Here is a 21,776-nt window from a genome sequence, read left to right as displayed (position 1 = left end):
TTTAATTGCAGCCCTCGGGAGACAGAGGCAGGCAGATCTCTGAGTTCCAGGCCAGCCTGGTGAGTTTGTGTAACCTTGGCTACACAAAGAAGCCCTGTCTTGTCCCTGGAGTGATAGCTCCAGTGGTTAAGAGCACTAGCTGCTTTTCCAGGAGACCCAGGTTCAAATTCCCAGCACCCACATGGCATTTCACAACCGTCTGTAACTCAGGTTCCAGGGATCCAACACCCTCACACAAATATACAAGCAGGTAAAATATCAGCACACATAAAAAGAAATAATATATTTAAGAAAAAGAAAATCTGTCTCGAGAAACTATTCATGCAACTTCCTGATACATGAGCTTGTACACAGTTTCAATTTATTAACCTGGGCCCAAGTAAAGAGACCTTGAACACCTGCTTCGCAAATGGTCACTTAAAACCACAAAACATCCCCTCACCTTCATGAGCCCTTCCCGTGTGGGATCAGAAGTTCTCAGGACGTCTTCAATGGACCACCAGGATCCCTTTAAGTAAACAGCCACAACTGAAGGGAAAACCAAGAGAAAGGTGTGAGGCACACAGCAAACTCCCTGGTGGCGAGGTGGCACTTTCAACAGCATGGACCGACAAGTTGTCTGCTTTGTGGGGAAACCGGGTGACATTTTTAATCGTTTGGGTTGCGTTATGGTGTTGTGGATAGAACCCAGAGCCCTGAACATGGAACACGAGTGCTTTACCGCTGAGGTGCCAGCCTGGAGTAAGGTTTATGAGTCCTATAAAAACACAAATTAGAAGAATCACTTGATAGGGACAAGACAAGTATTTTACAGGTGATTGTTTGTGGCTCAGAAAAAGAAATAGCCCATTGGCACTGAATAAAACAAAATACAAACCAATATTGAAGCAGTCAATGAGTTAAGAATTATTTTTTTGTTTGTTTGGGTTTTTTTAGGTTTAGGGATATATCACAGTTGATAGAATGTTTGTCTACCGCTCATGAAGCCCCAGGTTCAACCCTCACCACCACATAAACTGGGTATATAGACTTCAGTGATGTACATGATGCAGTTCCGGCATTCAGGGACAAAAATGGGGGAAGGGGCGAAGATGAGTAGAGGCAGGAAAGTCAGAAGTACAAGGTCACCCTCAGGAATTTAGCAAGTTTAAGGCCAGCCTGGGCTACATGAGACTCTGCTGGGTTTTTTTTTTTTTTACATTATTTTTTCTTATTAGAAACATATATCAAGGGTTGGTGAGATGATGCAGCAGTTAAGAGCACAGGCTGCTCTTCCAGAGGACCTGTGTTCAATTCCCAACACTCACATGGCATCTCACAACTGTCTGTAACTCCAGTTCCAGAGGATCTGACACCCTCACAGAGACAGACACGGGAGCAAAACACCAATCAGTCCACATTAAAACAATAAAAAAAAAATAACAAAATAAAATGAAGAGACATATATCAAAGCCCAATCATTTGAGGTGGGAGAAATGACTTGGCAGCTGAGAGCAAAGCCACCGCTCTGACCGAGGACCTAGGCTCAGAATTTACAGCAGCCACCCACAGCTCGCAGCGTCTACAAACCCAGTTCTGGAGGCTCTGATACCTCTGCAGGCACAAGGCACACAAGTGGTACCATACACACATGCAAGAAAATGCTCATACACATAATTTTGTAAACAATGCACCTTTTTAAAAAAAGGTCTAATCATTTGCACAGCTCATAACTCCCTAGGCATCGTAAGATCGAATGTTATCCATGGGCCCTACGTGAAGAGAACTACTTCCTGTGTGTTGAGCAATGCCTTGGCACTCCAGTCAGCCCTGTCTGCTTCCATGCGCATTTCCTCCAGCCCCATAATGAAGCTATTATCAGCATCGTTTCGAGAGGCGGTGCTGAGAGGGAGGTAGCATGAAGACAACTGGCTAGAAGGGCCAGAGGGAGGGTCCAGCTCTGGACTTAGGACCATAAATCCAATAAAAGGCCAGAGATGCAGCATGATCTTCAGAATGGGTGGGCCACGTGGGGAGGGGCTATCTTTGGGAAAGGCGGCTCTGGAAGCAAAGACTCAGGAGCAGAGTGGAGCTTTCCATCCCCCCATCTCACTGTTACCAACTGTGCCACCAACCTGGTGATTTGCACAGCATCTTCAGAACCAGGTCTGGAGGACTTGAGAACCAGGACACACATTCAACCTGCCCCAGATGCCCCACTAGAGTTACCCAAGCACGTCACCCCAGTGTCTAGGAAGCAGCTAAGGTTGGCAGGCCGTATGTGCACCCTGCCTGCCAATCCATGAGTGGATTACTCCATGCTTTTCTGCTCCCATCCCATTTATTCAGCCGCTTGCCTCGGATGACCAAGGTAGCCCTTCACTCAGGCCCACTCCAGTCTCACCAGTCTATCCCTACTTAGTGGTCAGGTCTGGCCACCTCTTTGTTCTCATCTCTCATACAAAAGTTCCTTTGCTTGCTTTCTGTTATTTTTTATGCCCCTTTTTTTTTTAAAGATTTGTTTATTTATTATACGTAAGTACACTATAGCTGTCTTCAGACACTCCAGAAGAGGGCATCAGATCTCATTACAGATGGTTGTGAGCCACCATATGGTTGCTGGAATTTGAACTCAGGACCTCCAGAAGAGCAGTCGGTCCTCTTAATCACTGAGCCATCTCTCCAGTCCATATGCCTTTTTTTTAATAGATTTTTTTTTAAAACTACTTTCTAAGCCCAAGGGTTTGGGAAGCCACACGATTTTAAATTTTAAATTTAATTTTTAAAACTTCAGTGTGTTTAATAAATTTAGTAAAAATTAAATTTAAATTTTTAAATGCATGTTCCCTTTCAACCCTTTTTAAGTGAAGACTTTGGGGACAACGGGATAAAAAACTAAATCATGGGGGCTGGAGAGATGGCTCAGCGGTTAAGAGCACTGACTGCTATTCCAAAAGTCCTGAGTTCAAATCCCAGCAACCGCATGGTGGCTCACAACCATCTGTAATGAGATCTGACGCCCTCTTCTGGTGTATCTGAAGATAGCTACAGTGTACTTACATATAATAATAAATAAATCTTTAATAAACTAAGTCATTTGAACATTAGGTTTTCGACTGTAAACACTGTGAACCACTCAGGGTCAGCAACCTCCCCCTCCTTCTCTGTTCTGCTATTTGAGATATCTGTGAGGATCAGGCTACAAGGTGCAAGCCAGACAGTCAAGGTTGTCTCAGAGCCTGCAAAGACCAACAGCCTCCTTATTATCCCTACCTGTTCACTGACGATGGTTCTAAAATGTATGCAGCAAGCTGGGAGGGATGAGCCAATTAAGTGCCTGAGGCTCACCTTCACTTAGTCAATGTGATTGCTTTCCAAAATGGCAGCTACTAGAACTTGCAGGGGCTCTCAACAGCCACGGGGATTATTTCCCAGCTGGACGAGGTGAACCAGCAAAGCTGTTTAGTTTACTAACAGACGATGCCCTGTAATACAAATGTTCGATTCTCTAACACTGGTTCAAACAAACATGTTGACAGGGCCCCTTTTGAGTTTCACAGCGCACAGCAGAGCCTTCATTAGTCACGTTGGCGATTACAGAATAGATTCAAATGGCTTCATGATGTTTTTCGAAACTCATCTTCCATGGCTATGGACACATAACAATGAGTGTGGAGTCCAGTCAAATTTAGCAATCTAAAAGAAACCTGTCCTCAAACCAGAACCTGCCCGGAGCATACAGCAGCTTTTGATCAGTGGAGTACCTGGAAATGCAGGCAGCAAAGCTGGCAGCAGAGCCGGTGCCAAGGCTGGCACAGCACAGCAAGAACACGTGACAGCACTGGGGGACTGACAGGTGCTGCATGCAGGGCCTTCACTGTGGAGACCGTGGAGCTAGGCACTGCTAAGGGGAACAAAATGGAAACAAAAATACCTATGCTTCAAAAAAACAAAAGTTCCCTAGCAGATCTAAATATCACTCCCCACTCTACCCATCCACCCCCACCTCCTGTCCAGAGCTAAGAGGAGCCAGCAGGCCAGGTCATCATGAAAGGCATTGCCAAGGCATTAGCACCAATTTAATTTTTCTCTCTCTCTCCAAGTGACAGGTGACACGGAGCACAAGGAAGATGTTGCTGATGGATTTTATCCCATGGCAAGCCCAAGGTTTCTCAAACAAGTTAAGACAGTGAAGTCCCTAAGTGAACTCCCAGTGGCCCAGATTCATCCCGGGCAAGAGGGGATCAAGTAAATTCAACTCTCCTTGGCTGAGCTTCCAACTGTCCACAGAACCTTGGCCCCAGGGACTGATGAATTTACCTCCATCCTGACTGCAGAGGTTGGCAGCTTGCAGAGGAACACAGAGCCCAGCTAGCTTCCCTGACCAAGGCAGGGAGGCACTGAAATTGACTGTCATGGGGGCCCAGAGGAAAAGACAGCTCTGCAGAGGGGGGAAGGGAATGTCCTCAGAGAACTCCACACAGTCTGAATCACTGAGGAAGGCTTCAGCTGCCAGGGGAGACAGGCTGTCAATGTACGGCAGAGAGACATGGAGCCAGCCCTGCCTGCGAGTGCAAGGCCACGGTCAAGACAACTCAAGCTGCTGGGTGAAGAAATAAAGGAGATGGTTGTAAACAGCAAAGCCTCCAGTCACTTGCTCAGTCCCCAGCATCTGAAGGACTTCAGCAGAAGCAGTGGGTGAGGCAGCTGGAAGCAATTCCAGACTCGGCCCTGGGTACCTGGTGTAGGGAGGAGGGTCTAGACTTCAAAGCCAGCTGGGCCTCAAATACCAGCTCCTCCATTACTAGCCTTATGACTGGATCTTTAGCTCAACACAGCCTCCTCTGCCCTAGTTCCATCGCAGGTACCATTGGAGAATGTACCTCATCCCAAACTGCATTTCCCAAAGTGTAGACGTTCTCCTGTGCTTTCTAGAAATGTCCTCCGCCTGCCTTAAAACACTGCAAAGTGATGTGAAAAAGGCCTTTGTTGCTTCCACTTTCCATGAGACAAAAAAGCTTCGTAACAGATCATCTCTTGCTGAAAAGACCTGGAAAACTTGCTCTCCAGGTCTGCATAGAGAATCTTGCCTGCCTGCCTGCCTGCCTGTCCATTGTCTGTCTGTCTCTCTGTCTGTCTGTCTGTCTGTCTTTCACTGCTGGCTGGCTGCCACCTTGTCCATCCTCTCCAATGGATGACAAGATACTCCTCACACATTTTTCTGTCACCAACCCTTTCTTCTAGCAGAGAGCATCAAGCTGATCATGGTGCTCCTGATTAGGACACACAGCTCGTCTGCCCAGAACCTCCCCACAAGACTGTGTGTGTACATATGCACATGCAGATGAGCAGTGTATGTACGCACATGTGTGACAGCAGGTGACATCTAGCTTATTTCTTAAGGTGAGGCCTGTCACTGAACTTGGGTTTCCCTGACTGGACTAGGCTGGTTGGCCAGAAGGCCCCAGGGATCTGTTTGTCTCTCCACCACCATCGCTGGGATTACAAGCATCTGTAACCATGCCAAAATGTTTCTTTCACATATAAAATACAATTTATTAATGTTTGGTTACCAAGCCTTTAAATTCAACCTTGAGAACTTAACCATTCTGCATAACTGAAACTTTCTCTCTCCATCTCTCCCCACCCCCTGATAATTATCTATCATTCAGTTATTTGTTTCTTTGAGTTTTACTGTTTTCTTTCATTTTTTTTTAATTCTCTCTTATATTACATCCCTTCCTTCCACTCCTCCCTGACCCTCTGTCACCTCCCTCCTGCACAAGATCCACTTCTCCATTTCCCTTCAAATAAAGCAGGTCTCCCAGGGATATCCACCAAATATGGCCTTATAAAACTAGACACAAACCACCACATCAAGGTTGGACAAGGTTTTCCAGTAGGAGGAAAAGAGTCCCAAGTGCAGGCAAAAGACTCAAAGACAACCCCTGTAGCTGGTCTTTGCTACTTTGTGGGTTCTTCTCCTGCCCCTCCCCCAATTTCACCCAATAACACTAGATAGGGTATAGAGGGGAGAGAGGAATTAGGAAAATCCTTGAATCTAATTTCTTTCCTTTTGTTTCTTCTTCGACCACAGTGACTAGCAAACCACAACTCACCTCCTTGAATGACCAACAACTATTGACCCCAGCTCTCCGGGCCCTCACGTGTATGGACCCTCTTCAGAACTTTTCAAAGTTCCCAGAATTCTAAACATCACACAACTCAGAAATTATCTGCAGCTGGCAAAACCACACTTCTGCTAAAGCACAAGGTAAATCATAGCTGCTGTGGACAGTCCAAAGCAGCTCCACATCCTTACACCTGGGATTAAAATGAAAACACATTCTTAAAATATGTCTGTATTTTAACAAAAAATAAATAAACAAAACTCCAGGATTCTCAAAGATGTGCATACAACCCCCCCATTCCCACTGTTGGGAGTCCCATAAGAACACCAAGCTACACAGCATAACATATATGCAGAGGACCCAGCTCAGCTCCATACAAGGTCCGTGTTTGTCGATTCAGTCTTTATGAGCCCCTATAAGGCCTGCTTAGTTGATTCAGAGGCCATGTTCTTGCAGTGTCCTGAACCCTTCTACATGCCCAGGTTGAGGGGACAGGCTGTGATAGCCAGAAGCTGGGGCAGATGTTCAGGCCACAGCAAAGAGCAAACTTAGCAAACACCAAGAGTGCTATGATGAATTAGCAACATCTATCAGGGAAAGATGGCTCAGATGCCTGTTTGCCACCTCCCCCAACTTGCTCCAGCGGGAGGCACCAAAATGGCACACAGTCCTGGAAACCTTTCTGTGTCAGTTCCCCATGAAGCACACACATGGGGAGCATGAGCACAGCACTCACTACCTCTACTTGAAAATTAAACATGAGCTCTATCCTAGGAAATACCCAGCTTGGAGAAAGAGAGAGGGCCTGGGCACAAGGCAGAATAAAATATGAGCACACTCAAGCTATGTGCAATAGGAGGGGAGGGGAGGAAAGGCGATCACTCAATCAAGAATCCCGGAGAATGTGCAAGAGCCAGATGAATGAGTGAGGTCATGGTGAGCAGAGTTGGGTATTCCTGACGTGAGAAAAGAAAGAACCCAGGAGGTGTGGCCACACCAACACCTAAGGCATACGAAAGAATAAGACCAGTCTGGGTGTGCTCGGGAGATGGGTGACAGTCACTCTGACCTAAGGAAGGAGAGGAGAGACACAATTCCATTCTTGTAGTAAAGTAGTAACTGTTGACACAATGGCATGCCTGAACACTCAGCAAGCTCCTGGCACAATGGCAGGGTGGCACCTCATGCAGTGGCCACACAAGCTCATTCTGTTTTCCAGGTGAGGCTCAGGTGAGGCTCAGGGATTGAGATCCCCAATTGAGGTCGTTTGTGTGATAATGGTCCCACTAGAAAAAGATATGGGAAAGTGCATATGGAAAGTCTTGCTGGTTCCAAAACACCCATTCCAAACATTGTGCCCACAGGTTAAAAGAGAAAGAAAAACAGTGGTGCGGAGCTGAGGTCAGGCCAGGCAGGAGGGGTCAGCAGAAGGCCAGGCAAGGCAGGAGGGGTCAACAGGAGATCAGTGAGAGAGCAGGCCCAGGAACTGAGTGGCAGAGTCTGGGAAGAGAAGGGTTCAGCAGAGCCAATATTGTCAAGCTGTTTCCACACTGAGGGGAGTGAAGCACATGGTACCTATTCAGCAAGTCTAACTACATGCCAGGTATTGTGCTCAGCAGGGTGACCTGGCATGACAGACACTGTGACATGCACTTTAAGACTGTCTGGGAAGGATGGAGACAACATTCCAAGACCAACCCTGAGGCAACAGATGGTGGCCAGCCAAGGGACAGAGTCCAACCTTGGAGACCACAGTAGTTGGATCAAGGTATCAGGCTCTGTAATAAGTCACAGAAGAGACTAAGCAAAAGAGGCAAGTGTCCAGCTTCACAGAATGTCGATGAGGACTCTGAGTAACTGGGACATGTTCCTGTAGGTAAGAGTTAGAATGAATGCCCCAGTGTGGCATGAACACTGACCATGGGGTGGCTATACATGGATACAGACAAGGAGACTGTGGTTAATATCTACCTTCCAAGATCAAAACTATGATGCCTAAAAGCTGTGTGCTTAAAAGTGCTGTTTTCAAGAGCGAAGTGTTTAAAAAAGCGTGAAGACTAGATTAGGAAAGGGTGAGTTCAGAGACAGGAAGAAGAGGAGACTGAAGGTAACACAGCCCCAAGGGTGAGGGTCTAACCCAAAGCAAAACCTGCTGACAAAGTAGGAGGTGCTGGGGACAGAAAGGACCCACTGGTCGTGGGTTTTATCCCAGACAGCGAAGTGGGCAGCTAGCTAGAGCAGAAGGAAATAGAGGGCTTAACCAGGAAGACTCAAAGGCCATGGGGAGACACCAAGTGCCAGCTACAGACAACAAAGAAAGCCAGGCATGATGGCACATGTATGTCTATATTCCCAGAACCCCTCGCATTGAAGCAGGATAACTAGAAATTGGAGGACAACCCAGGCTACACAGACAGCAAGGAGAGGGTAGCCAGGGGGCAGCAGAACACATAGCCCAGAGTGAAATAGACAGAGCTAGTGCCCCACGCTATCTCCATAAAGGATTTAAGAGGAATAAGCATCCTTCATCTGCCCCAAAACACATCTTACCTCCCCGAGCCATCTGCAAAAGATTCACATACCGCCCCAAGGTCTGTACTTCTTCATCACAGCTAAAAGGGTTTCAGCCCCCCCCCCACTCCCCACTTGCCTTTCTATTGTTCCCCTGCAGTTTAAGTCACCACTGGCCTGTTACAAATCTTAGAAATATCTGTGTTGGGGTTGGGGTTGGGGCGGAGGAACACGGTTAAACCTAAGTGACAAGCCATCTTTTCCAAAAGAAAATACATGCAGTGGGGGAAAAAAAGTGATGAAAAGTTCTGGCAGAGGCCGGCACATAAACACATTCCACTGAGTTGCATGACTTTTATGCAACATTGACTGTGCTGGTCAATAATTTAAGGGGAGGGGAAAACACACCAGTTGACATAGCAACCGTCACATTGCATTACTCGGGCTACCATTTCCTTACAGATGTTGTCCTTAAAGGAAAACACTTCCCTCCACGCTTGTGAACTTGGGTGCCTTTTGTCATGAGAAGAAAACATCTGGCTTGCAGGACATTCACAGTCGTTGTCCCCACCCTCACTCCCCTACCCCCAAAGCCACCCCACCCCCATGTTTCTCAGGTTTCTCTTCCCTCAAGTGATTTTGTTTTTCATGGGTCTAGATTTTAACTCAAGGAAGATGGAGTTGAGGGAGGGCATGGTACCTAACTCCTGAAGTACAATTGAACTGAGAAATAACAAGGCAAGGAAAAAAAAAAATCTAGTCTATCTAGGAAAGGAACCTAAAATTTGCCAAGGTGGACCAAGGCAAGCAAACTCACCAAGTTTCCCAGAGTTTCAGAGAGCACAGAGATGCAGACAGACACCCTGGTGGCACTGATGGAAACTTTCTGTGTGCATGGATGGAAGCAAAGGCATCCTTGTCCTTCAGGACAAAGGCCCCACTCTGGACACTGTAAATATTTTCCTTGGCCTTCATAGTTTCCAAATACCAAAAGTTCCTTGGTATGAATGACATGTCTTCCTGGTATGCTCTTTCCCCCGGTTTAAACCCATCTTACAGTAAGTATCATAAATCAACAGTGACTAGAAGGGGAGAGCCCAAACCGTGGCCAACAGGTATTCCCAAAACACATGATTGTCACTGTGAGCAGATCTCTGGTCTGCTTCTTTCACAGACCAATGACAACAAGATTCTGGGGGCCATAGAGCATCTTAGCTGCCCAAAGATGTAGGTGCCTAAGAGGAAGCTGAGTTTCCAGCCCAGAACCCACCCTCCTCTCTACCCCCTTGACTGGTCTGAACTATCCAAGTGGGGCTCCTACAGCCCCACTTAGATGATTTGGTATACCCCAGGATGATACCAATCCTTGTATAATTTTAAATGCATGCACCAGCTGAAAAAAGACAAATGCTAGGTCTACTGGGTCACAGGAACCAACAGGGTACCTGCTAACCCAGAGGACCCTCGGGGAGATATCCCATTCTACATGATGGGAGTCTGGGATAGAACAAGTGTATTTCCTCCTCCACGGACTCTGCTACAAGAACAAAGCTCCCAAAGGCACCACCCATGAGTCTACTAGAGGCATCGAAGCCATCCATCTGGAGAATCAAGTGGACAGGCTCATTCTGCTGAAAGAGCTGGGGTGATCCAGGTCCATCCCTCCCACCTCCTGTTAGGAAATCCACAGATCGAGGGTGGGGTGGCGAGCAGGGGGAGGGGAGAGGGAACAGGGGTTTATTCTTGTTGTTGTTTTTTGGGTTTTTTTTTTTTGGTTTTTGGTTTTTGTCTTTGTTTTTGGAGGGGAAACTGGGGAATATGACATGTAAATAAAGAAAATATCTAATAAAAAAAAAAAGAAATCCACAGATCTACCCACTCTGTACCCAGTTTCCGTCTCTAAGACCTCTTTAAGTTGAGATAGCCTGATCAGGAGTGAGGGGTACCTCAGAAAGGTCATTCTGTTCTGAGGAAGTCCTCCAAGACCCTCTAGGGTGCAGCTCACATCTGCCCCCCAACTTCTGTAAGCCCACCACCTGCCCCAAAGGCAGCACAGAGGTCTGATCTTAGTGTCGCAATCTTCCTTGGACCAAGACAGCCACTCAAAGGGTTGTCTATACAGAGGCTCCAGTTTCATCTGAATGTTTAGCTTGGCACTCACTGTCACTGCAGGCCATAATGGACATGTTTTTCCAGGAAAAAAAAATCATCATTTTTCAATTCCCTGCTTGTTTTTCTCGGGGTGCACATGACGTGCAATCACCAAACACTGTAAATAAGTTAGCAGCAATTTCAAGAGTGAATGTTACGCTTGGTCACAAAATGTCCTGGGAGCCAAGGGGGAAAGACAGACAGTCTCCTGAGAGAAGTCAATGTGTAGCCACAGCTGTTTACACCATCACCTCAGTCTCCCGTCTCTGGAAGTGTCTGGCTTGCTGTGTCTCACAGCTCCCTGGACAGAAAGCTTAGGAACACGCGTCTGACATCCTCTCGAGTTGACAAACACCACACAGAGCCAGAAGATCTGAGTGGCACTTCCTGCCTTCAGAGTGCTTATGATCTACCCACGAAGACCAGTCACAAGGAGTGACCAGAGCCATAGGCAGTGACATGTACAGAACTACACGCTGACGTGCCCCACATGGAAGGAGAGCATCCGAGCTCACACCCTCTACACACAGTATACTCCTACTCCTCTCTACCACTGCTACCCCACAGACCATGCAGAAAAATATCCCAGTTGATCTCACCCGACACCATTTCTTTTAAATAACCAAGCTTGGTGCCAGCACATGACCAGACCTAAACTTCCTTCATCCTCATCTTCATCCACACCCTAGTGTGCTCTTTCCTACCGCTTCCCCTAGTCGTGCCAGGCTAGCCCACTGCACCCGACCTGGCTACTGGCAGCCTCCAGGGATGACCATTCTGGCCCCTAATCACAGCCAATGTTCCTTGCAACAACCCAACAGTCATTCTGCTGGGCACTGCAGAGTCAGAGCCAGGACCCTTGCCTGCAGCCCTCATCCTCCCCACTCTCTAGAATATCACCAGGCATCTTTTGATCTCTGCGCTTTCTCCCCCACCCTTCCACCATGGCCTCCAGGGTAAGCTATGGCTAGGAATATAATAGGATAACTACAAAGAAAAGCCTGCAACCCTTCAATAAAAGGGAACTGCTAAGATTCACAGCTAGACTTTACAGGGTGGGGAGCTGCTTTGGAGCTAGCCCAGGTGTGCCAGCCACCAAAGGCCCAAGTCCCTAAGCCCTGCAGGTCACAGGAGCCCAGGAGTCTCTGTGAGCATGAAGAACAGATGCCATTATTGAGCTGGGCACCAGGAGACAGGGACAGAGGGCCAAGGAAGTAGCAGTGGGCATCTTCTTGGGGTTCACACCCCTTGTGAACTTCTACTTTCCTGATAAGAGTCACTCATGGTTCTTCCTGACCCCAGCAATGCCATCTCATTCCAGAAACTTCCATAGTACTCTGGTACCGTGTCTCTGTCACATGACTCAATTACAGAGTTTTATCAGCTTCTAGACCGTCTTTGCCCTGCCAGTCTGCCAACTAACATCTTGTCACTTAGTTTAATTAATTAATTAAAAACTATATAAAACAGGCTGGCAAGATGGCTCAGCGGGTAAGAGCACTGACTGTTCTTCCGAAGGTCCTGAGTTCGAATCCCAGCAACTACATGGTGGTTCACAACCATCCGTGACAAGATCTGACGATGTACTCTTCTGGTGCATCTGAAGACAGCTACAGTGTATTACGCCGAAGGCAGTGGGGCCAGAGCAAGCGGAGCCAGCAGAGGTCCTAAGTTCAATTCCCAGCAGCCATACACATGATGGCTCACGGCCATCTGTACAGCTACAGTGTACTCATACACATAAAATAAATAAATAAATAAATCTTTTTTAAAAAAGCTGTTTTTAAAAAAAGTAAATAAAACAAATATTGTCAGAAAGAGAGCTAAAAGGGGCTGGAGAGATGGCTCAGTGGTTAAGAGCACTGACTGCTATTCCAAAGGTCCTGAGTTCAAATCCCAGCAACCACATGGTGGCTCACAACCATCCATAATGAGATCTGACGCCCTCTTCTGGAGTGTCTGAAGACAGCTACAGTATACTTACATATAATAAATAAATAAATCTTTGGACTAGAGTGAGCAGGGCCTAAAATGAATAAAAGAAAAACAAACAAACAAAAACAAGAGAGTTAACAAAAAAGAAAACTTAACAAAGTTATCAGCAAGTTTCTTGTGGCCTACAATAGTGATATGGTCCTGCAGCTCCCAGAGAAGCCTGACATCTGATAGTGTCTTCTGTCACAAAGATGTGACTATAAAAGAGCTAGATCATATCCAATAAGGAAGGACCTATCTCCAGGCCCCCAAAGACTCTGTATGACTTTGGTGGGGAGGGCCCCAGTATTGCATAAACTAGGTAAGTGTTCAAGTGAATCTAAGAGGAGATAGCAGACAGAGACAGGACAGTCCCCAGAAGCTCAGCAGGCCTGGCAGACACTGTGCAACAATAGAGACCCTGTCTCAAAGTAGAAGACCAACACCCAAGGCTGTTCCTCTCTCTCTCTCTCTCTCTCTCTCTCTCTCTCTCTCTCTCTCTCTCACACACACACACACACACACACACACACACACACACACAGAGAGAGAGAGAGAGAGAGAGAGAGAGAGAGACATATGCATTCTAGAGAGAGAAAGACAGACAGAAACAGAGAGGGATAGAAAGAAAAGGGAGGGACAGAGGGAAGGGTAGAAGGAAAGAAGGAAGGAAGAAAAGAAGGAAAGAAGGAAGGAAGGAAAGAAGGAAAGAAGGAAGAAAGGAAGGGAAGAAGGAAGGAAGAAAAGAAGGGAAGGAGGAGGAAGGGAGGAGGAAGAGAGGGAGGGAGAAAGGGAAGGAGGGAGGGAGGAAGGAAAGAAGGAAGAAAGGAAGGAAGGCAAGCAGGCAGGCAGGCTAGATGCAGATGTTGTCATGGTTTGAATATACTCGGCCCCGAGAATAGCACTATTTGTAGGTGTGGCCTTGTTGGAGAAGGTATATCACTGTGGATGTGGATTTTAAGACCCTCATCCTAGCTGCCTGGAAGTCAGTATTCTGCTAGCAGCCTTCAGATGAAGATGTAGAACTCTCAGCTCTGCCTGCACCATGCCTGCCTGGACATTGCCATGCTATTGCCTTGATGGTTATAGACTGAACCTCTGAACCTGTAAGCCAGCCCCAATTAAATGTCATCCTTATAAGAGTTGCCTTAGTCATGGTGTCTGTTCACGGCAGTAAAACCCTAACTAAGACAGATGTGTAGAAAAGAACCCCAAAACAAATATCAAATACCTGGCAGTCATAGAGGGCAATCCTCACCACCAAGGCAAATGGCTCTAGGCTCACAGAATTATCCCACAACTGCCAGAACCTAAGACTATGGTCCTGGGATTGAAACCTACTCTTCCCAAGAGCATTAGGAAATCAGGAACGGACTAGAAAGAGCAGGTGATACAGTGAGAAAGGATCGGGCATGACTTTAAAAGTTCCTGCATGATCCTCTTTGTGGAAGAAACATTACAGAAGCAACACCCACAACAGCCAGAGAATGAGAAACAGAAAAGAAGGAAACTCCAAACTTGAGAAGAACCATCCTGTGAGGAGACTATACCCGCCCACCCACCTGGATGGCCCAGATGTGAAAGACACCAGGTCAGAAAGGAGACACATGGCAGGCATATCAGCATATATGCCCTATAGCCTGAGGTCCCAAAATGGAACAGACCAGCCCAGGATACAGGGACCAGAACTTGCCAAATGCAATAACTCACTTGTTTGTACACTACCTGTCCTCTTCACACCCTGGCTACCCAAAAGGCTTTAGAGCTACACAGATCAAAGTCTTAGGAAGAGTCATTTCACCCTAGCTCAGGACATTGGGCTAGAGCCTGCTCCCTCTTGTTTTAAAGTAGGATTAATAGTTACTTGAGCAAGATGTGCTCTCAGGAAGTGAAAACAAAATATTTAGAATTGAATGGTTGATATATTTGAAGTTGAGATAAATTGATGGATTTAGAATTGAAATCGAATTATTCAAAGATGATCCTTTTTCTCCTTCTGAAAGGTAGCCAGAGTGGCTGAACCCTACTTTGCAGAGCCCCTGGACCTTCAAAGGCTACCTTCTAGCTATTTATTCATTTGTATGAGTGGTGTGTGTGAGTGTGTATAGTGTGAATGTATGAGTGTGGTGTGAACGTATGAGTGTGCTCTGTGTGTGCTTGTGTGTGGTATAAGTATATGATTTGTGAGTTGTGGTATGTGATAGTGTTTGTAAGTGTGTGTGAGTGTGTGTGTACATGCAGAAGTCAGAAGTGGGCCTGGAGTTAAAGGAATGTGTGGGACACCTGACTTATGCTGAATTCAAACTTGCTTATGCTGCTAAAAGCTCAAGTAACTGCCAAGCCAGCTCCCACCATGAGCTTTGGACCCCCAAATCCCTTATCTGCAGCCTGGTCTCCTCAGACATTGCCCCAGCCCTCCTTTTGTCTCCTAAACACATGGACAAATGCCATTTGCCATTGACATGGCCTGACCGGCAAAGAGGTCATTAGAAATACTATCTTCCCTCCAGCAGCACGAGACCACAGACAGCTGGCTCCTGGTGTCTCCCTGATAGAATGGCTACCTTCTTTTATACCCAGGATGGTCACATGGCTGCCCAGCCTACCCCAGATCAGCTGGTGTTTTGGGATCAAGTACATGGCATTTACACAATAGGCACTTTGGGGTCTGTAGAGAAACAACAGCGTTACAGTTAGTGTAGTTCAGAGTCAAACTAGACTGCCTGTGATGTGGCAAGCAGAACATGCTGGGGACACAATTCCAGCTCACAGAGTTTGACTAGAAGCTAACATGTGAGCATATCCCTCTGAAATCATGTGTTTCTCTCACACGATGTACATACAAAGATGTAAATCAAGGTTTGCTTTGGTCAACTATGGGAATCCTGCTCATTGCTGGAACTGTCCCAAAGCATCATATTTTCTGCCATAAGTCACTCAGTTTCCACAAATACCTTGGGAAGCATAGCATGTTCTCCATTTTGGAAACAGCAAACCTGATGGTGCTCAGGGAAGCCTGATAGCCCAGCTGACACATGCATGACTTCCTGACATCCAAATCCACACTCATCTTACCGCAGAGTCAAGACACAGGAAGAAATAAGAAAAGCCAAGGTCATCAGGGGCAGTAATCATGGAACCCAGGGCGAGTGCTTTGGATTTAATAAAGATGGGAGGGAAGTCACCTTTCATTTGGCATGAGAACTTATTTTATATAGTCGTAAACACTTGAGATTAATTAATAATTAATAAATAAGGGAAATAAAACATGAAAAGATATATAAAGGCACTTAAGAAGCTAAGAAAGGGGGATGCTGGGTACCTATGTCTACCTCTCCTTAGGGAATATCAACTAGCTGTATGTAGAAAATCAGAATAAATCCTCGAAAGCAGCAGAGACAAGAGGCCCTGTCTCTGAAACCACCTTTAGGCAATTGCAATTCCCTAGAGGGAAAATGGCATTTGAGCAAGATGCCATCAGCATCAACTGCTTGCCACTGGGGAACTTGCCCTTCCAGGATGTTTTTCATTTGCTTACAGACTTATCGGAAGTTCCTGTAATGGAGTCAACCGGCTTATCAATAATTAACTCACACACAGTTATCAATAATTAACTCATATGCAGGGCTGATCAAACAGCTTCTGATTCCTTTAGCTTCCATTTAAACTTGCATCCGCCTTCACCAGAATGCAAAGATAATGGCACAGGACAAAGATAACGGTACAGGAGTCAGCAATTCCCTTCTCCAAAGACACAAGTTAGCATAAGGATAAGGGACCCACTGACTGGGCAGAGCTGGGGAGAGTCCTTCTACTGTAGGGTCTGCAAGCTTCAAGTTCCAAGCTGTGCATTCTCTGAAGACCTCAAGACACTTTCTAAAGGAGTGCACAGGGCTTCAAGTACATGAGCACTCCTCTGAAAACCAACAACAATTGCAGCCAGCATCGATGGAGCCCACAGCAGCAGGAAGTCATTTGGAAACTTTATTTAAAGCACTTTTATATACGAGCATGGGGCCCGCAGTGAGATTCCTTAGCACTTATGAATATGGATTAGGGTATACTCTTAAAAGACAACAGAAAATTAAGTACAGAGCAAACGGGAAACAGATTCCTAAGAATCCACTGTGTGTTTACATCATGCAGATCGTCTTCAAAGCCCTATGCCAGCTTCTTGTTCGGTGCCTACATGGGGTGGGAGAGCTGCTGGTATTTGGACATTTTCTTAAAATGAGTTATTTTAGAGGTGTACTGACGGACTCATCTTCCCCTCCCCTGGTAGTGGGGTTGCAAACTCAAGGTAGTATCAAAAGCCTGAGGTTTTCATGGGCCCTCGCTTCTGAGTAGCCATGACTCTGCTGGATGGAGAGCAAGCAGGCACCCTCATTGTGACGGGAGAGCCCCAGCATAACCTCTGTCAGCCCTAGGGCAGTAAGAAGGCTTTGTCACCACATACCCCAACCCCCAGACAGCTAACTGAGCACACTTCTCTTTCACAGTTACCAAGAAGAGAAGCTGAAAGTCCTACATACTTTTAAACAGCCTGTCCTCGAAGACATCACCTTGGACTTTGGGACATCAGGTGGAGCAAGGGATCCTCTGAGCTTAAACTCCAGGCAGATAGTCAGGTGGCAAGCAAAAGCATTCCTCCAGAGGAGGTGGAGAGCTGGAGAGTTCCTCCTTTTGAAAACAGTTAAAGACCTAAAATCTCAAAATGTCATCATTTCAGGAGGCCTAGCTAATTAAAAAGTATATTACCAGTGTACTATAATCATTGTCTTACTAGAAAGCGACCCTTGGCATCATAAAGGAAAAATAAACAAGAAAAATGCTGCAAAGGATTGTTTGCTGAGAGGTCAGAAGTCAGGTGGCTCCCACCAGCTCACGGGTGTGCTGGGTTCAGGCAGCCCAACCTGCTGGATCTCCTCCCAGCAAGGCTGGCTTGCCAGCAGTCCCCAGGCCTCTGCCTAAGGCACAACTGATCATGTGTATGCCTCTCTGTAGAGGACTCACTCCGTGAAACTGAAGCCTGCCACAAATAGTCTCTCCATGATTTGGAGAGAGAGTAAATGAGTCTGAGACCAAACTGTCACCATCAGAAACAGAAGCCCCACCCAACTGTGACTTTGCAAAAGTTGAGCCCTCCCGTGCTCTAGCTGGAGGCCTTTGGCAAGCCACTTGACCATTGGGAGTTCCTCATTTGTTACATTTGGGGATGAGAATGACCCTTTCATTCTACAAGGTCATGAGGGTGTCCCAATAGTGTCCTACCCAGTGCCCACAGCTCTGGAACTGCTGTTAATGGGAATGGCAAGAGTGAGCCTCAAAGCAGCTCTGGGTAGGGACTGTGGTCAGAGATATGCAAAATGGTCCATGTCTCAATAAAGATAAATAGGAATGTACCATTGTATCCTTAGACATTGAAAATTCCCATACACTATATACCACAAAGTCAAGATCCCTGTTTTTAAAACCCAATGCTCACTGGGCAGTAGTGGCACGTGCCTTTAATCCCAGCACTTAGGAGGCAAAAGCAAGCAGATCTCTGTCGACTTGGGAGCCAGCCTGGTCTATATTTCAAGTTCCAGAACAGTGAGAGGACACAGGTTCAATTCCCAGCACCCACAGAGCATCTCACAACTGTCTGTAACTCCAGTTCCACAGGATCTGACACCCTCACACAGGCAGACATGCAAGTAAAACACCAATGCACATAAATGAACAAATCAATAATTAAAAAAAAAAAAAACTACCAACCTGTCTTTGTGTCCTGGGGATTAACCAAAACCAGTATTTTATGTTGCGGTTCATCACGGTACATCGTGCAAAAACAAAGAGATGAAGTTTCAAGTCTGACCTTAAAAAAAAGAAAAAAAAAGGCAAATGAAACTACTATTCTGCTCTCTCACATCACTAAGGCATGAGAAATGACTTGCAGTGCTCACTGAAGGAATACTGTTAACAGAGATAAACTTAGCAGGATGCAGGAAGGACAGAGATGGAAGCCTTTGCCACCCTGAATATGGCAACGGTCTTGCTTCTGCCTTCCACCAGCAAGCCTTCCCATCCCAAGGTCATCTGTCAATCAATGCATGGATCCGACTCCTATTCTACTACCAAACACCCTTAGAGCTCTCCCCTTTTGTGACTCCTGCTCCTACAGCCTTCTCCATTCTGGACCTCCATGGACCTTAACCTGCAAGACGGACAGCCTCACTCCACCTCACACAGACAACTGTGGTGTCATTCTCATCTTCTCTAGAGCCCTAGTAGCCACTCAATAGAAGGAGCCCAGGCTGTGCCTTGCCCCACTCTGTAGATGCTCCTGCTGTCTGGGACCTGCAGCACCAGCTCTGAAAGCAGCCATTAATATGTCTACTATGTCTGAGCCCTCCAGGCTCAACTCTGTCCTTAAACCCTACAATGAAAAGACTTAGTTCAAGGTGGTTTTTTTGCTAATCATCGAGAGGGACCAGATTACCTCTGGGGGCCACATCTAAAGCCTTCTCTGTAAACATCCAACCCTCTGCTCCCAGCTCCTAACACAAGAAAGTCGATACATTCCATGACCAACGTTGTTTTGAAAACTGAGAATATAGGAAAATTAGAAAAGAATGTGTAGCCAGACGGGCAGGTTCTTGTAAAAAGTTTACAGCAGACCACCATCATTACAGAGAACTGATCCCTGGCAAATCCCAGGACTGGCAAATATCTTGGTACCTCCCTCTTTTGGAGTGACTTTAATGAAATGTCGTTGAGGGGCTCATCCACAGGGGTGGCTGTTACAAGACCATTAAACACCAAATTTACAAAACATCGAAGCAACCTGGAAAGATGCTTATTGAAGGCACATCAGACCCAGAGGGGAATCTTACCCAGGTTTTTTTTAAGCAGGCAAAAATCTCAGCATTTGGAATGATGGAGAAGGAAGATTGCAAGTTCTTGGGCCAGTCTGGGCTACACAGCAAGACCCTGGCTCAAAAACAAAAACAAAAACAAAAATGCATGTGGAAAGTAAAAATAAAGAAATGCATCGACATGTGTATGGCAGTTAACCACCCACAGCTTTGCACCCTCCCTCCTTTGTCATAGGCTTTAAACACCATACAAAGAACATATGCATTTTTAAACCAGAGAAATCAGCAAGTATTTTAAATGCAACAGGGTAATGTCAAGACAAGAAAAAAAATTAACTGTGGAAAAAAGAAAGAAAGAAAGAAAGAAAGAAAGAAAGAAAGAAAGAAAGAAAGTCAAGACATGGTATCTCCTCAAACCATTTCCTCTTCGTTCCTTTAAGCCAGACAATCTTTGGCTAGCAAAAGTCCCCGCTGTGTAAGCTGTGAGGAAGCTCACTCCTGGTGAGCTTGGTTCAGTGTGCCAAATAGCACACTGCTCCCTGCTCCGTCCCTGCCCCTGCTTCCTTACTCACTGCTAAAGTAGTAGGGTTCCAAATGATGGATTTTGCCTAACTCCCTTCTTTTCAGGAAAGAAGGAAGGAAGACGTCTGTAGTCATGTTGGCATGTCACCTCACCTTAAAACAACTTCATGTCAGCAACTGTTTCCCTTTCTGTTTTTGTTAGGAACTGTGGCATTCTCCCTTCCATGAGCACGCTGCATATTGGCATTTATTTTTTAAGTTATTCATAAGCATGAGTGCTGTAACAGCAGACTGGGGAAGCTGTGTCCTAAAGAACCTGGGGACACAGCTCTCGTTGCATCTCTCAAGCTCCCTCTTGCCACCAGCACAGGAGGCAATGCCCTGTGAGCACCCCATGAGGAAATGCCCTGAATTCAATGAGAACATCAAGATCAGAGAGGAGAAACCACTTGAGAACCACGCTCGCTCGTAAGGAATCTGCTGTGCCAAAGCAGATCAGGCAGTGTCCGATGAAGCCCTGTGTCCTTCTGCTACAGCACCACTCGGGGGCGCTAAAAGTACACGAGGCCAGCAAGCTCCCACTGGGGCTCAAAATTTGAGGTCCCCCCCACCAGAGAGGTATTCCTCTAAGAGCCTGTAAGCTCCAACCTCCAAAACATCAAGGAAGCCACAGTTTATAACCGCACAGCCGCTGTTTTCATTAACCCTGGGAAAAAAGCCTTTTACTCTTAGTAGCTCTGCCTGCCAGGTCATAACCATTTCTGGCAGGAGTAAAATGATCCCCACCTAAAACAAATGTGGATAGTGCCTACTGTGAGGAAAACAGTCTTAAACAGTCAGGTTGCAAGAGGGCACAGTCAGGGAAGTGCAAACTTGATAAATAGGAGGGCCTGAGTTTACTCTCCCATAGCATAAACAAAAAGAGTGGTAAGATGCACCATAGCATGCTTGTAAACCCAGAGCTGGGGAGATAAACAGGCAGATAGATCCCCAGGCTTGCTGGACAGTCAATCCAGCCTAATTATGAGCTTCAAGTCAGTGAGAGACCTTGTCTCAAAATACAAAGCTGATTTTATTTTGTATATAAATGTATCCTGAGGTTGTCCTCTGGAGTCTACACATATGCATACACATTGACATGTCCCTACATGTGTGTGTATGTGCACCCACACAACACACACATAACACATTATTTTTAAATCTTGCCACAATCCCAACAAATAAAATTTCCAGTTTTCTGTGTCCTCTTGCAGAGCCTATTCACAATGCATAGAATCTCATCAAGACAAAAATAATAGAAGTGACACAGCTTCACTCCAAATCACATGTTAGAACTGAATCAGACCTTGGAGGGCAGAGATGGGCCACTCCCTCACTTTAAAATGAAGAAACTGAGATTCAGCTGGGCATTACATACAGTATCTCATTTAACCCTCGTGCCAGCCCCATGAGGAAATGCCCTGAATTCAATGAGAACATCAAGATCAGAGAGGAGAAACCACTTGAGAACCACGCTCGTAAGTTGTAGAAATGGGATTCTCACAGGTTATCGGGCCCACAGCTCACCAACTGGACCAGATAGCAATATAAATAAAGACACAGAAACTCTTATATATTTTAAAGCTTAAGCCTTTAAGTTGGGCTCCCTCCT

The 21,776-nt window shown here is 46.1% G+C and overlaps 1 protein-coding gene across 1 annotated transcript in view; it reads right to left on the bottom strand.

The window, feature by feature from the left end:
* Fam169b (family with sequence similarity 169 member B) overlaps window positions 1-21,776 on the bottom strand; it is an 87,509-nt gene that overhangs the window by 43,183 nt on the left and 22,550 nt on the right. Inside the window, exons 3-4 of the mRNA XM_031384335.1 lie at window positions 18,504-18,603; window positions 443-528 (exon numbers count right to left, since the gene is read on the bottom strand). Of these exons, the coding sequence (XP_031240195.1) occupies window positions 443-528; window positions 18,504-18,603 (186 nt within the window). The remainder of the gene's footprint in view (window positions 1-442; window positions 529-18,503; window positions 18,604-21,776) is intronic.

The sequence above is a fragment of the Mastomys coucha genome, unplaced genomic scaffold (genome assembly GCF_008632895.1).
Source record: "Mastomys coucha isolate ucsf_1 unplaced genomic scaffold, UCSF_Mcou_1 pScaffold21, whole genome shotgun sequence".
In the NCBI taxonomy this organism is placed as follows: domain Eukaryota; kingdom Metazoa; phylum Chordata; class Mammalia; order Rodentia; family Muridae; genus Mastomys; species Mastomys coucha.
The sequence above is the reverse complement of the archived record's forward strand: the minus strand, read 5'-3'. Positions and strand labels throughout refer to the sequence as shown.